At 32.0% G+C, this 13974-nt stretch overlaps 1 protein-coding gene across 2 annotated transcripts; it reads right to left on the bottom strand.

Moving 5' to 3' along the window:
• Window positions 1-1061: 1061 nt before the first annotated feature.
• Window positions 1062-6493, bottom strand: LOC111011727 (Thioredoxin superfamily protein). 2 transcript variants are annotated; one of them, XM_022285605.2, is made up of 4 exons: window positions 6166-6493; window positions 5989-6078; window positions 1793-1863; window positions 1062-1440 (listed from the first exon to the last, which is right to left on the bottom strand). In XM_022285605.2, exons 1-4 carry the CDS (start codon window positions 6406-6408, stop codon window positions 1305-1307), a joined length of 540 nt encoding a protein of 179 aa, XP_022141297.1. In that variant the 5' UTR covers window positions 6409-6493; the 3' UTR covers window positions 1062-1304. The 2 variants fall into 2 exon arrangements, with proteins under 2 accessions (XP_022141297.1, XP_022141305.1); XM_022285613.2 differs by having other exon boundaries at window positions 1209-1440; window positions 1774-1863; window positions 6166-6492.
• Between the last annotated feature and the right edge of the window lie 7481 nt (window positions 6494-13974).

Below are 13974 nucleotides of genomic sequence, written 5' to 3'. Positions count from 1 at the left end.
ATCAATTGATGAATATTCTACTCTTTATGATATTTATAATTATCTTTAAATTTACCATGTCTGTACCATTGAACCCTCGTTAAGCAACATTTCAAGCCTGCCCATATTGGTTTTGTTTTCTGTTATTTGTAATTCCAACAAACTTTCTTTCTTCTAAAAGGAAAAAAAATCCCAGGAAACATGTCTTCAAAATCAGAGGATTACTTAAAAAAAAAAAAGTAATAAATAATAATAATAATAATAATAATAATAAAATCAGAGGATTACTATTTCAAGTGCAATTTCAAAATGGCCCCTAACATTTTCAAATCCCAATTAGTTAAAGGTGCTAAAGTGCAAAAAAATTATTCTAACTTTAAACCCTTCGTCTATTGGTAGAGTGTCATGCATGAATTATTAATTTAAGCAGACCCAAAAAAGGGAAGGAAAAAAAAAGAGCCTTTAAGAAAGCTCTGCAAAACAAGACACACATAATATATGCAATATATTGTAGAGTGCTCATAATTCAGGAAAGCAAAGATTGGTATAAAGCGAGGATTAAAAGAAGTGGTGAAAATAAGTTGCCATTAAACTACAAAGCCAAGTGCCAATGCCATTAAATTACAAAGTCAAGTGCCAAAGGAATCTAATCAAATTATTGGGCAAAGTTTGATTGTGTAAAATAATAACAGCTCCAAAGCTAAGAGACCCCATTAGTATAAAGTTTTAGAAACAAAGTTGGTTTATCCCATCTTCTTCTTTTTTTTAAGGAAAAAAATATTGAAGTTTGTTTGCTGTAGGGATCAAAGAAATGAATCTGAAACCTTGTCATTGCAATACACAGAAAAGAAGGCAAAAGTGCCTTTTGTTTTGGCAGCAAGTGTTTGATTGTTAGTCAAGCCAATCCGAGTGGCAAAGGCAAATCTTGAAATATCAAAAGCAGTACCCAATTTCCTTTGCCAATGGGACACAGAAAAGAGAATCATGCAATGACAAAGAACAAACAAAACAAATCTAACAGTAAATTTCAAGGACTAGCAAAATAGATCACATGGTCGGCGCGGGCAAAGCGCTGTCCTTCATGAAAAGAACTATTGGTTACTTTTTATTTTTCTTTTAAAGAGATGAAAGAACTTAGAAGGTCATATTTCATGGCTGCAGCCTTTTCTTTTTTGAACTGTCACAACATAAGAAGAGAGCAATTCTCACACAAAGAGAGGTTTTTGCAGTGAACCCAGAAGAGATTGAGTAAACTTACAAGTTTGGAACTCTGGAAATCATTTCAAGTGAGAGTTCTACCGTGGGGATAAGAAACCTACAAAGTTTCAAATGAGATACTGTGTTTGCTCGTGTTTGCAACTTTTGACCAGGTCAAATTTTATACTTTTGTGCACTTTTCCCCTTCCCTCCTTCTCCCCTTTTTTGCAAACCCTTTCTGGAGCATAAATGAATGACCTGTCACTGTCACAAAAAAAAATTGAAAGAAATTAGTGAATGAGTGAAAGAGTGGGAATCGATAGCGTATTTGATTAGATCATGATATAATGGTGGTCAATAATTTCATGCAAAGAGAAATATAGTCAAATACGGTTTAGTAGAAAGTGATAACGACATAAAAGTGTTATACATCAATGGATCCTCATCTTTTATCTCAAGTTGGAATAAAAAGATTATTATTATTATTATTTTAGTAAAAAAAATCAGCCTGAAGCTGGAAAAGAACAATAATTTCATATTCATGAACCCACCCCCCCCAAAAAAAAAAAATTGAGATTAGGATTTTAATTATAGAACCAGAATGCCTATCTCCTACTGTAAGACAGCTGCCAGTTTCTTCTGAATTAACTCCACTCCGAGACGAGGAGATAGCCGAGGAAGAGCTTCCTGCGATTCGAAAGTAAAGTAAAAGTTAACCTGAATATTCAAAAGCACATGTTCTAAAGTTTTAAATTTCTATATGAATTTCAGATTCAGGAATAATTCCAGTAAGCTAATGGCACATGAAAAAGGGAAGCAATGTGTCTAGCATTACTAGAGAATTGTTCAGCCAAGCAAAGGAATCCAAAAAAAAGGGAAAATGAAAGGACAGAATATCTCTAGAGTCTAAGAAGAACTTACAAACACAAATATTACATCGATTCGGTTCATTTGACACGTGGCACTGGTGTTAAAAGAAATTCCACCAATTAAAGCAAGTTTCCTTTGATGAAAACTGGGTCAAAAGATGAATAATAATACAAAAAAGGAATCTACATCCATCAGTGAGCAATGAGTCAGGATCAGCTAGTGTTTGTCTGATTGCTTTTGTGTTTCAAGTGCATTCTAGTTCATGACATCACGAAACAGTACATAACATAAGGAAATCTCTCGAGACCAAAATTTAAGAGAACAATGTAGAAAATATCCCAAAACCTAGGTTAATACGCTAACTTGCCGTCTGCGTAACAACAAAGTATTTTCTGAAAAGCATGACTTTAGATAGAAATAGAAGGATATAAAAGCAAAAAAGCAATAGAGATCGTTATAATTCTACATGCATCTGAATATCTCCTATGTCAAGTTACCCACTGGGGACAATTATATGGAGAATATTACTCCGTATCTAACAACAAAGTACAAATTTTCTCTAAATATAGGAAATGAACATTTGCTGATCATAAACTTTTTAAAATTATAACAATAACCAAAACCAGTTCATAATAAAACATACTTAAGATGGAATGCAATGGACCTAGATTTATAACCAATAATACACCTGACCTAAATTTCTAACTCTGCTGCTATCTCAAGATATCAGAAATACATGAAATGAGACTGGTTATGAAAATTACATAATAACAGCTGGCCTAGATTTTTAAATCTGCTGCTATCTCACACGCGATATTAGCAAATACATGAAATATGACTGACTACTTTTGAGGGTTAGAGGTCCAGCGTCAAATGATAAATTTCACACCTAATATGCCATATCAAAAGAGTGATCATTTTGAATACTTACATGTAAAAGAGAAGCTTTTGTAGATTAAAAAGACTAAAGCTAATCATACGATTACTTTTAGTATATAAATTGTCATGATTTTGAAAATTTACAGACCACACAACATCCATAAAAGAATTGAAACAAATTATGCTACAAATTTTACAGGGACTCTATGAAAAGACAATATATCCACAGCATAATCTTAATATTGTTGGAAAATGTTCACAAACACGACATTAAGATGGAAAAAGGAGTTCAAATTAAACTATCAACACAAACTCAAATCGTACAAGGCATCTATGTAAAGAGATTCCAAAAGAAAGAAGAAAGAGATGAAGACATATTAGACCACAGTAAACAGAAGCACAACATACATAAGTCTGCTACAGCCTGCAGGAATACTCAAAAACTTTTTAAGAAAAAAAAAATGAACGTTATTAAGTAAGACGTCTTATAATCAAAACATTCCAAGGAAAAATGAGATGTTCAAATTTTATTATTGAATACGTAATTTTAAGAACCAGACTGTATACTTATCATTAAGGGCAAGGATCTCTCTTATGAAACAAGATACAGGGATTGCAGGGATTGCATGATTGTTCAATTTATTTTCTTAAAACGTGACGAGGAGTAAAAATGAAGTCACAAAATCAGATTAAAATGATTGTTATAAAAAAATAATAATAATAAAACTCCTTTTCAACTACTCCTCTGCCCCCCCCCCCCCCCCCCCCCCCCCCCCCCCCCCCCCCACCCACACACACACACACACAGAGGAAAAGAAAAGAAAAGGTGAACATAGTACCATTAATTCCATATCCCAGCTAAGCAGGCTGCCTCATCAGACAAAACAAAAAACATAACACCATTTGGCACAAAAGATTTTGAACATAAATGTTACAAAAAATCAGTCTTAAGCGTCACAATATTCCTCAAATAATCACACTAATATTTCCAACTATTTAGTAAATGTGTAGGCGTCATATACTTTTAAAAGTTGCACATTAAGAGTTATGCTATATTTTCTCCACACAATTTTGTAACTATTGTCCTTTGGTTCTCGCCAATTGAGGTGCATTTTTGTAAGTTGCTCACAGGGAGATCTCTAGTCTTCTTCTTTTGTAACTGAGTCTTTTGGAAATAGATTTTTTTAAATTAGAAAAAAAGAGTTATACTATTTTTTTTAATGATTCTCCAACAATCAGAAGGCAGACCTCCGAGTGGCACCTATTTAGCAACAATCTCCTCGCTCAAGCCAGAAAAGAGTTGTATGAGTATAGTCGAACATGAGATATGCAACTCCTTAGTAGGGAACTCCCCATGAGAACCCCACAAAGGAGGGTTGGTTATTAAGTTTTGGCATTGCAGCAAAACTGAAAAGGATATAGTTGAATATTTTGTGTCAATTATCTTTACTTGATTTTTCTTTATAGATGCCACTTAGGCAGCATACTAAAACTCGTCCATGGACCTCCGTTAGTTAAGGGTTGGTGGAGGAGAGAGATATTTTCCCTACTGAGAGCTTTCAAAATGGTAACTTGCTACTAACAGTGTGATATGAAACTAATATGAGAGAATATTTTAGAATGTATAGACCATTACGTTACTTGAATCTTCATATTCATTACTTTTTTTTCCTTGGGCCATCTTGTTTGTCATCTTGATGATTCACAGCAAAACCCTTCTAATAGCTTGCGTATTTACCATTTCCCTCTCTAAGAAAGAAACACACAGCTGCAAATGGTTCATACTAAAGTCTCAGGAAGGTATAGGTCTAGCTTTTTCCAGAGCACGTCAGCACACAAAATGATGATAGAACTTAGAAGTAATCATGTGCAACTTTTAATAGTATAAGACGTTTCTGCTTCAACTGTCTTTGCCACATATAAGTTTCAATTGGAATAGGCCTCTGCATCTTTACCAATAGACGGTATTAATGTCATGAACCCGATTCCTTAGCTTCAGATGTCAGATAGTTCAGAAAATTCACAGAATCAAGATAGGTGTGGAAACTTTTGAAGTTCATTCAAATATTACAGCATCCTTTCAACAAGGCATAATTGGTCAAGTCATTTTGAGTGACGGGTATTCAAGAAATTTTATCAGTAATATTGTTGTGGCTAAATCCAAGTGACGGGTATTCTGAAGTTCATTCAAATATTACACCATCCTTTCAACAAGGCATAATTGGTAGAGTCATCTTGAGTGACAGGTGTTCAAAAAATTTTATTAGTAATATTATTATGGATAAATCCAAGAAAGCTCTCATGAACCCCATTCACCAACTACTCCCTACTTCATCAAGTGTGAGCCACCAAAAGACCTTTCTGTTATGCGTCATGTTGGATAATGACTTTCAGTAGGTCTATAAAACAGGACAAACAATATTCAGATTTAAACACTTTGGTCACATATCGATTCCTACATAATAGGGTAAAACTACCATCTCTAAGTATGTCTCATTTTCTTCAAATGCTAAAGAAATCTATATTTAGAGAAAATGTTCTATGTAGATAAGGTCATGACATATGGCATATTGCAGAGATTGAACCTTTTGGTTGAAGAAATTATCTATTAGTAGTTCAGGTCAGGATGCTAGATTGCAAGTATTAATTTGTCTTTTTACACTAAATAATATGACATTGGGCACTCTACAACTGGCTTAATTTCACGTTATACTTAATGCCAAAGCCAACTGGATTTATACTTAATGCCATCCAATAACTTATATGTGGACAGGAGATGAGGCGAGTAATTCATTGGAACCTCAAACTCCCAAGGTAAATGCAATAACTAGGAGTTATTAATCTAGTGCCACAGAAGTTTGGAAATCCTCCGTCAATGCACAAGCATTTGAGCTTTCTCTAAAGGCTTAGGCACAATTATAGGTTACAAGCTCGGGGAAGAGCTCGGAAAATCAGAAAAATTATACAAAATCCTTCACGAACAAGTTAAAACCGTCACCACAGGGGCTCATACAAATCAAAATCGCAAAAATGAATGAACGAACGAGTCAATTTTGAACAAACCTCGGAGCCATCAGCGAGTACTTTCGCCAGCACGGGTATCTCATACTGGTAAGCTCTTTCCCATTCTGGATTACTAGTAATATCCCTCACCTACTTGAGAGACCAAATAACACAAATGAGTTACAACACTTAAAAAACATCAAACGAATTACAATGAGAGAGGACTGAAATTAGTGCCTGTAAATCGACGTCGTGGAGAGAATCGGGGCCGGCGAGCAGAAATGCAGCCTGTAGCTTTTCTTTGAGGCCATCGCATAAACAGCATCCGGGCTTCGAATACAGAATCAGTTTCCGAGATGGAGCAGCAGAAGATGAAGAGAATGAAGCTGAAGGGATCAAAATCCGGCGAGTTCTTTGCGCTGTTGTAAGCAGTACTCTAGAAGCAGGTCGCGCAATTGCCGTAGCAGTTGCAGATATCATTCTTCCGACTCGGCCTCGAATTTTCCGGCGTTTGGAATTGGGTTTCTTTCGTCTGAGAATGGTTTCTAAATTTAATTTTCGGTTTTTTTTTTTTTTAGATATTGCTTTTTTTTTCCTGAGAAAAAAGATAAAAAAAATATTTGATATTATTTTATGGCATAAGGAGGTTTTCCTGTATTTAATATTATTTCAGTAATTTAAATACTTGTCTGCGTTGATGAAAATTAATAAGAATACTTAGTCATACATATTAAGGAATCAGGATAAAATTGCCTTTTTTCTCATTTTTTAAATGATAAAATTATGAAAATGACGAATAAATCAAAAATATAATTAAAAAAAACATATTTTAAGATACCACGTCACAATAATTATCGGTAAAAAAAACTCCACATTTCTAATTTTTTTCATCTAAAAATTTTAATTTTACTAAATAAATGTATTTGGGCCATTAACTGTCAATTAGTGGTCGGCTAATCACGGGCTTGGGCCCAAATCGTTTTCATTACTTCTTGCGTGGGTTGGGCTTGATTGTGGTAATACTAGACTTTAGTCAAGCCCAAACTGCTTCCAATTTGCCATTTATTAAATAAAATAAATTATTTACAAAATAATAAGAGAGAAAACAGAGAGAGGGTTGGATCGGAATTACCTCATAAGTCATGATAACGTATAGCGACCAAACAAAAAACAGCTGTCCACCACAAAAGCAAATGAAGTTTGCTATGTAACATTTGTTGTTGTTTATCGTTTACAATATTTTTAAAAATTTAAGCATTTTGTAACAAATTGTTTTCTTGTTTCTCAAAATTTTCGGAAACATTATAGAAATTTGGGAAATAAATTTATTATTTATTTTTAAAATTTATTTCAAAATATAAACAAAAATTATTTTATAAGGATATTGAGGTTTCTTTCTATTTATGGTCAAAGTGGGTGTGAGTTGTAATATACACCTCTACCTATTTTACTTTTTTTAGCAAAACATGTGAGCTAAGAGATAGAACTCACAAAGCAAGTTTCTGGGTTATTGAAAACTAGGAGACAAAATCAAAGTCAATGAAGGAGAATCATACGAGTCCTCTTAATTCACAAAGCCTAAAGTTGACGTTTTAATATCGATTTTATGAAAAAATAAATAGAAAGCCGAGAAATCAGTTAAGCCCTTTCTGTATCTACGGAATCATTAGAACCGCAGGCCCGCTGATCCTAAAGACACGAGCACAATCATTTGAAAAGTAGAAACATCAACCATTTGTCTAATCGAAAACTTCGCCTAATATTTGGAGATATATCCTCGTCACATATTTTACTTAAAAAGGAGAAAAAATATATGATTATATAAAACATATATAATGTACTCCATGGAGATGACGCCCCACCCATTGTTTAGTTTTTATAAAATATTAGAAGAATAAATTATCCCACGTTGGATTTATATAAGAAGGAAATGTGTCCCAGCGTTGACTCATGTATTTGAGTTTTATTAATTGTCTCGATTGAAATAATAAAACTAGATAGTTAACTGAGTGGTATTTGATTTAATAGAGTGTTTCTTGTAATTGAGGTTGGGGAGATAAATTTGTACAATTGTACTAATTTTTCACATAGCGATCTTGAAGGGTTGTGATTTTTTTTCGGTGTGGAGTTTTGCATATAAATTTGTGTTTTCTTTATTAGTATGCTTCATTTTAATTTATAAGTTATTCTATGCTTTTATTCATGTTGTCGAAATATGAGGGTTTTCCCATCACTTGCTGCATGTTTAAATTTCCTATTCCACAAGCTCAATATTCAAAGGGTCGTTTGTGCATTAACTTTTGAAGAACAACAATATTTTGGTCATTTAATTTACCTATATGAATTTTTTTACCTCAAATATAAGTATTTATGAGCTTATATAAATTGAATTTCATTGCGTTCTAACGCGCATAACGAATTGTCACATGTATTTGAACTACCTAAATCAGTGGTAATATTGAATGAGTAGACATCAAACCGAATAAGTAGTACAATTCCATGTAAAGATTAAAATTAAAACCTTTATACTCTAAAATAGTTGAATTATGTTTATATATTAGGCATAAAATAATACAATTCAATGAAAAAATATATATTAAAATAATAAAATTAAGAGTATTAAAAAATAGAGAGAGAAGAGTGGGAATGTAGAAAGCGTCATGGGAATAGGGAAATTAATGAATGAATGTACGGAGGGCAGGTTGAAGGTACGGTGGCAACTGACAATGCCAGTTCACACCAAAATGGGTCGCCCCTTTTAAATGCCACGAACGCCGCACCCTCCTTTTTAACCCCTCGTTTTCCTCACCTACCCTTCCCCCACCCCCACATTTTAAAAAAGTTAAACATATTTTTAACCATCTTAATAATATTATAGATTTTAAATTATAACAAAACCTAAATTGTTACCACAAAAATAATTACCAAATTCAAAGTTCGAGAGCGTGATATCAATGCAGAAAGTTGAAATCTCTCTATATGATCATTGCGTTATTGATAAAACTTTTTGTTCAGGGAAAAATTCAAACAAGACACGCGTCGGATTTCAAAAGTGACAAGGCACGGGATCACGGCCAGTTCACACTGTATTATGTGCAGGCGTACAAATGTGTCGCCACCATAACTGTATGGGGAAGACATTGAGAACGGCAACCTGAAACCTGCAGTCTGTCGAGGAATAGTCTTGCATGTGGAGGTACCACCCACTAATTGTCGAGAGTGTCTGTCCATCCGTTAGGGCCTTGTATAGCTTGGCGTGTGCCTCGGCAATAAAAACTGTCATCTTTTCTACTCGGCCACCTGCGCCTATAAAATTGAAGGACTCCTATCACCATGGGGAAATGAAAACCTGTTACTTAAATCTCAAGGTGTCTACTCCTATTTTCTTACTCGAATTACTCGACGCTCAATATTAGACGGGATACCGCACAAGCGTCGAATTTTTTGGTTGCACGCTCATTCGTTCCTCGACAAACACTCTCATTCGAGGAACATGTGAACCTCTTTTATTTATTTATTATCGATATTTGTTTAATAAATATTACCTATTTTATTGCATGCAAGATGATTAATTGATCGTTTTTTTTCAGATTATTTAAATATAAAAAAGAAATGAATTATTCGTTATAAGTAACTAAATAGTCGAATGACCCGAAAAAGAAAATTTATTTCATGCAAGATAAATTAAAAATGTATAGACATAAAATATAGAAGAAAATACACAAAATGAGAAATAAAATGGAAAAAGGAAACTTCCTTACAAATTCATGCAGCAACAAAAAAGTCCTCTTTTGATTCTGCGCGTACGAAAAAAAAGACACCACATGCAAAAGCGAATAAAATTTAATTTTTAAGATTCAATTTATAATTATTAAAAAAAGAAAAAAACATTGACAAATATTAAATAATTCCACACGACGGAATTAATTTTCGAGGTACGAAACGGAGGTGGCGAGTGGCGACATCATGTGAGATAAAAAGGGCAGTGATCGGAATTTGAAAATTATGTAACTAAATTAATCGCACCGTGTAGTGTTTGGATTATTATTTAAATTGTGCTTTGGGAATATGAATTTCAGTTTATTATTAATTAATATTATGTGATTTTTTTTTTTAATTTTAGGTTCTGAAGAGGAGGAAGGACAGCGTACGGAGGGACGACACTATTTGTTTCACCAATGTACTATTTTGGGGAAAAGAAACGACAGTACAAATTATATATTTTTTTAATGGAATATCTTATGATTACGACATGACAGCTGGTTTGGATTTCATATCGTAAACTTTTGGGGGTACACTGAGAAAGCTTCATATTTCCAGACATTAAAAGGGTCAAAAGTACGGTAAGTAATTAATTTCAGCCGGGTTCACTTCATTGTTGAGACGCTTATTTTCGACGGAAAAAATAAAAAAGTTTTTTACTTCGAATTTCTACTTCAAATATTTTGTATTAAAAGAAAAAGCAAAGTCCGACAATAGTAAAAATTATATAATAATAATAATTCTTAGAATAATGAAATTACATTTCTATTAACTTTTTTATTTGTATATTATAAAAATTAGGTATGTTGGAAGAAAAATCGTCTGAGATATATACGGTTTACATTTCTAAATCTAAGAGTCATTTGGTAGATCTAGCTAAGCTTGTAATTGTATTTGGCAAATTTTTAGCCGATTTTGAGCATTTCGTATCTTAGTTGATGTAATTGTCTTCCTCCTAATAAACCTTACAGTAGATTTGAGCTTTTTATTTTAGGATAAATTGTTAGTCACGAAATTGATTTGTTTGTTTGGTGAAATTATCTAAATTTGACCATGTTAAAGTATTAATTTTATTATATACCCAATCTAGTGAAATATGAAATAGGTAAGAATCTTTGGGAATGAAAGTTTCCTTTTTCCTATATTTTTACTTGTAATATTCCTATCCTCTTGTTAGATCGTATTACAAAATTAAGAAAAAACACGATAAAATATATTGATTAACTCAAAAAATAATGTAACAACACTCTTAGGTTTAAACGAGCTTAACTTGTGTGGTCAAAGCATGGGACGAGAATGTTAGAATTTCAATTTTTTTTTAATTTTAACTGCTAACAAATATTAGGGAATCTTTATATTTATACATAAATTCACTCTATTTTAACTTGATATAAAATTATAATGATGTATTTTTGTTTTGACATTTTATCTTAAAAATTATGGTTCGGATTTTTCACGTTCTTCTGCGAAAAAAAAATCAGAAGTCAAATTTACTAGGAAATTAAATAAATTCACGTGAGATGGACTAAGAACAATTTTGTGTCGGAATTTGAAATAAATATAATAATTAGGCAAAAAGCCATTCACATACGCACAAATGAGAGCAACTAGTTGCCAGGGACTCAAGTGGGTCCCGAAAACCTTATTTAAAAATTTAAGACTAATATTTATGCATAAATTATATATTTTTTTGTGAAACTCAATGATTATATTAAATGAAAAACTAATTTAAAAAACACAGATGGTACTTAAATTTATTATGTTTGTTCTAAATAACTCATTATTAAATGACATCAAATCAATTATTTATATATAAGCTGTAAGTTTGACAAAGAAACCCTCTCTCCCTTAAGTGAGAACCTGGAAGCTTCGTGCGATTCTGTAAAGTAAAACGAGAGCGAATTGTTGAAATTTAATTACATTGTTTAAGGTGTAATTCTATAATTTTTTCAATTGGTTTGGGATTATAACGTTTTTAGTGCATATTATTTTTTGATACAAATTTTAATAATTTATTTGCATAAATCTTTCATCTTCACAGTAAAAGCAGGCATTAAAGACACATTTATGCATTGAAATTGGGAACGATTTATTAAATTGTTTATGAATTTTGTGAAGAATTATTTTTAAAGTGGTCATGGCGCTAAAATCAAAATTTTGTGATCGATTCTTGTCGTATTCTCACTCTAAAGCCAGGCTTCACAAAACCCGTAGAGAACAAGGTTTTAGTGAAGCTGACGTAACCCCAAGAAGCGGTTACGAATCCAACTTCACAAAACCCATCAAAATTAGTTTTAAATAATATTTTAACATTAAATTCCTTTTAATTTTACATACTTCATTACTTTAAACTTCGAATTTATTTTGTTGATTTTCATGGACTATGTCCATAAAAAAAAAAACATTGTCCTAATTTGGCTTGGACTCTCAAAAGATTTATTTTAGCTTCAAAAATGGTAATTAAAAAAACAGATATTTTGGTCTTCCTACTCAATAAAATATTTAAAGTATTATTATTATGTTTTTTAATATCCACACCATTCTGCAAACCGGTTAACGTATATATCTCCGACGATGGAGTTAGAAGTTCAAATCTCCTTACCCCAATATAACTTAGTAGATAAGATATAAAGTTAGATATTTCATCCCACCACATTTGTTGGAGTAAGGAAAAAAATCACATGTCAATATTTTTTAATATTGCAATTCATACTAACTTGTCGTTGAGTCTCTGTACTTTTAACTTTAGTTTATTTTAGTATTTTGATGTATGTTCAAAAGATTAGTTTTGGTCATTGAACCATTTAAAAGTGATTATTTTAGTCCCTATTTATAAAATTTTAACATAAATTTCATACCCAACAAAAACTCTTTAAGATAAATAAAAGACTACATTTCAGCAAATATATTTAGGGTAGCGTTGTATTAAAATATAGTAAAAATAATGAGATAAAAATAAAACGAAACGACCAAAACAATCCTTTTTAAAATTACATGAACCAAAACAAGCGTACGAGACTAAAATAAACCAAAATTTAAAGTACAATAACTAAAATGAAAAATTGAAATATATAGGAATTAAAATGAACAAAAATTGAAATTATATCGACAAAAATAGTGTGCAACCTAAAATATATTAGTATCTCTCTCCATTGTATTAAGCAGAGGCTATTAATTGACAAAACTAATCTAACTCAATGGTAACTGGTATATATTTTCAATATTGAGGTTGTGAGTAAAAAAATAGGCAACGTATCAATTATAACAAAATATATTAATTAATAAATACAAATTTTAATAAAGGGTAAACGAAAGATTTCACGTGGAGTGAAGAGTAGAAAGTAGAAAGGCAATCTGAAGGAAGCAGCTTCCGTTGTCAATTTTCCGCTTCAAACATAGGCTTAAAGTCGGGGCAGTAGCAGTGGCCCAACTTGGAAAACAGGTCATTTTCCATAAAAAGGTTCCCGCTCGCCCCTTTTTTCCTCTAATGAAAAAAAAAAATTATGAATACAGGTATACAACACCCATTCACTCCTAAAATGTACTGAGTATGACCATTTTATATATAATATTTAGTAAAAAGAATTAATTTGTTCAAGAGCAAAATATTCTGGATGTCACAAATAAAGTATCGATTGCAAACTCCATGAGCAAATAATATTAAATAAAGACGTTTTTCATTTTGATTTGCCGTACGTACCCATCAGAATCTCAAATTCACAAATTGGGACACACAGCATTTATTATCAAATTAGCATAGGTAACAAAGTCAAGTCACCCACCGTAAGCAGTTTTAAAAAAACGGTTGAGACGTCAATCTTTTTCTATTTTCTTTATTTATTTATCAAAACACACCAAAAAAAATAAATAAATAAAAATAAAAGAGAAAAAGAAAATAAAGTTACTCAAAGATAAGTGATGTTGTAAAACGCGTTTTTGGGAGCTGCATGCATGACAGAAGGGCAACAGCTGTTAGAGCTCCATCCATCCGCGTCTTCCAATTTTATTTATCTTTTTTTTTTTCGCTTTCAAAATTTTATATTTTATTTTTCTAATCGATATCACTCATTATAAATTATATTTCATTATATGATATTTAAAAATAAAAATAAAAATAAAAAATTTGTTAGAAGATTTTGCATTGATGAAGATCCGTTGGGTGCAAAATCTCGGAAGCTGCCTATTTGGTACTATTATCCTACGATTTTGTCTTTCTTTCTTTATTTCTTTGGTACGTATATGCATCACTTTTTATAAACACAACGTACCTCCTCCAATGTAGCT

The sequence above is a fragment of the Momordica charantia genome (genome assembly GCF_013281855.1).
Source record: "Momordica charantia cultivar OHB3-1 chromosome 11 unlocalized genomic scaffold, Mcharantia_2.0 BLBB01000011.1, whole genome shotgun sequence".
Lineage (NCBI taxonomy): Eukaryota > Viridiplantae > Streptophyta > Magnoliopsida > Cucurbitales > Cucurbitaceae > Momordica > Momordica charantia.
The sequence above is the reverse complement of the archived record's forward strand: the minus strand, read 5'-3'. Positions and strand labels throughout refer to the sequence as shown.

What these genes read in the sequence shown, in the direction of transcription:
- LOC111011727 (XM_022285605.2), bottom strand. Translation starts at nt 6,408, where the DNA reads ATGATATCTGCAACTGCTACGGCAATTGCGCGACCTGCTTCTAGAGTA. An exon ending in TACTCGCTGATGGCTCCGAG is followed by an intron (nt 1,864 to 5,988) that starts GTTTGTTCAAAA and finishes TTCGAATCGCAG; the next exon opens with GAAGCTCTTCCTCGGCTATC. An exon ending in AAACTGGCAGCTGTCTTACA is followed by an intron (nt 1,441 to 1,792) that starts GTAGGAGATAGG and finishes TTTTTGTGACAG; the next exon opens with TGACAGGTCATTCATTTATG.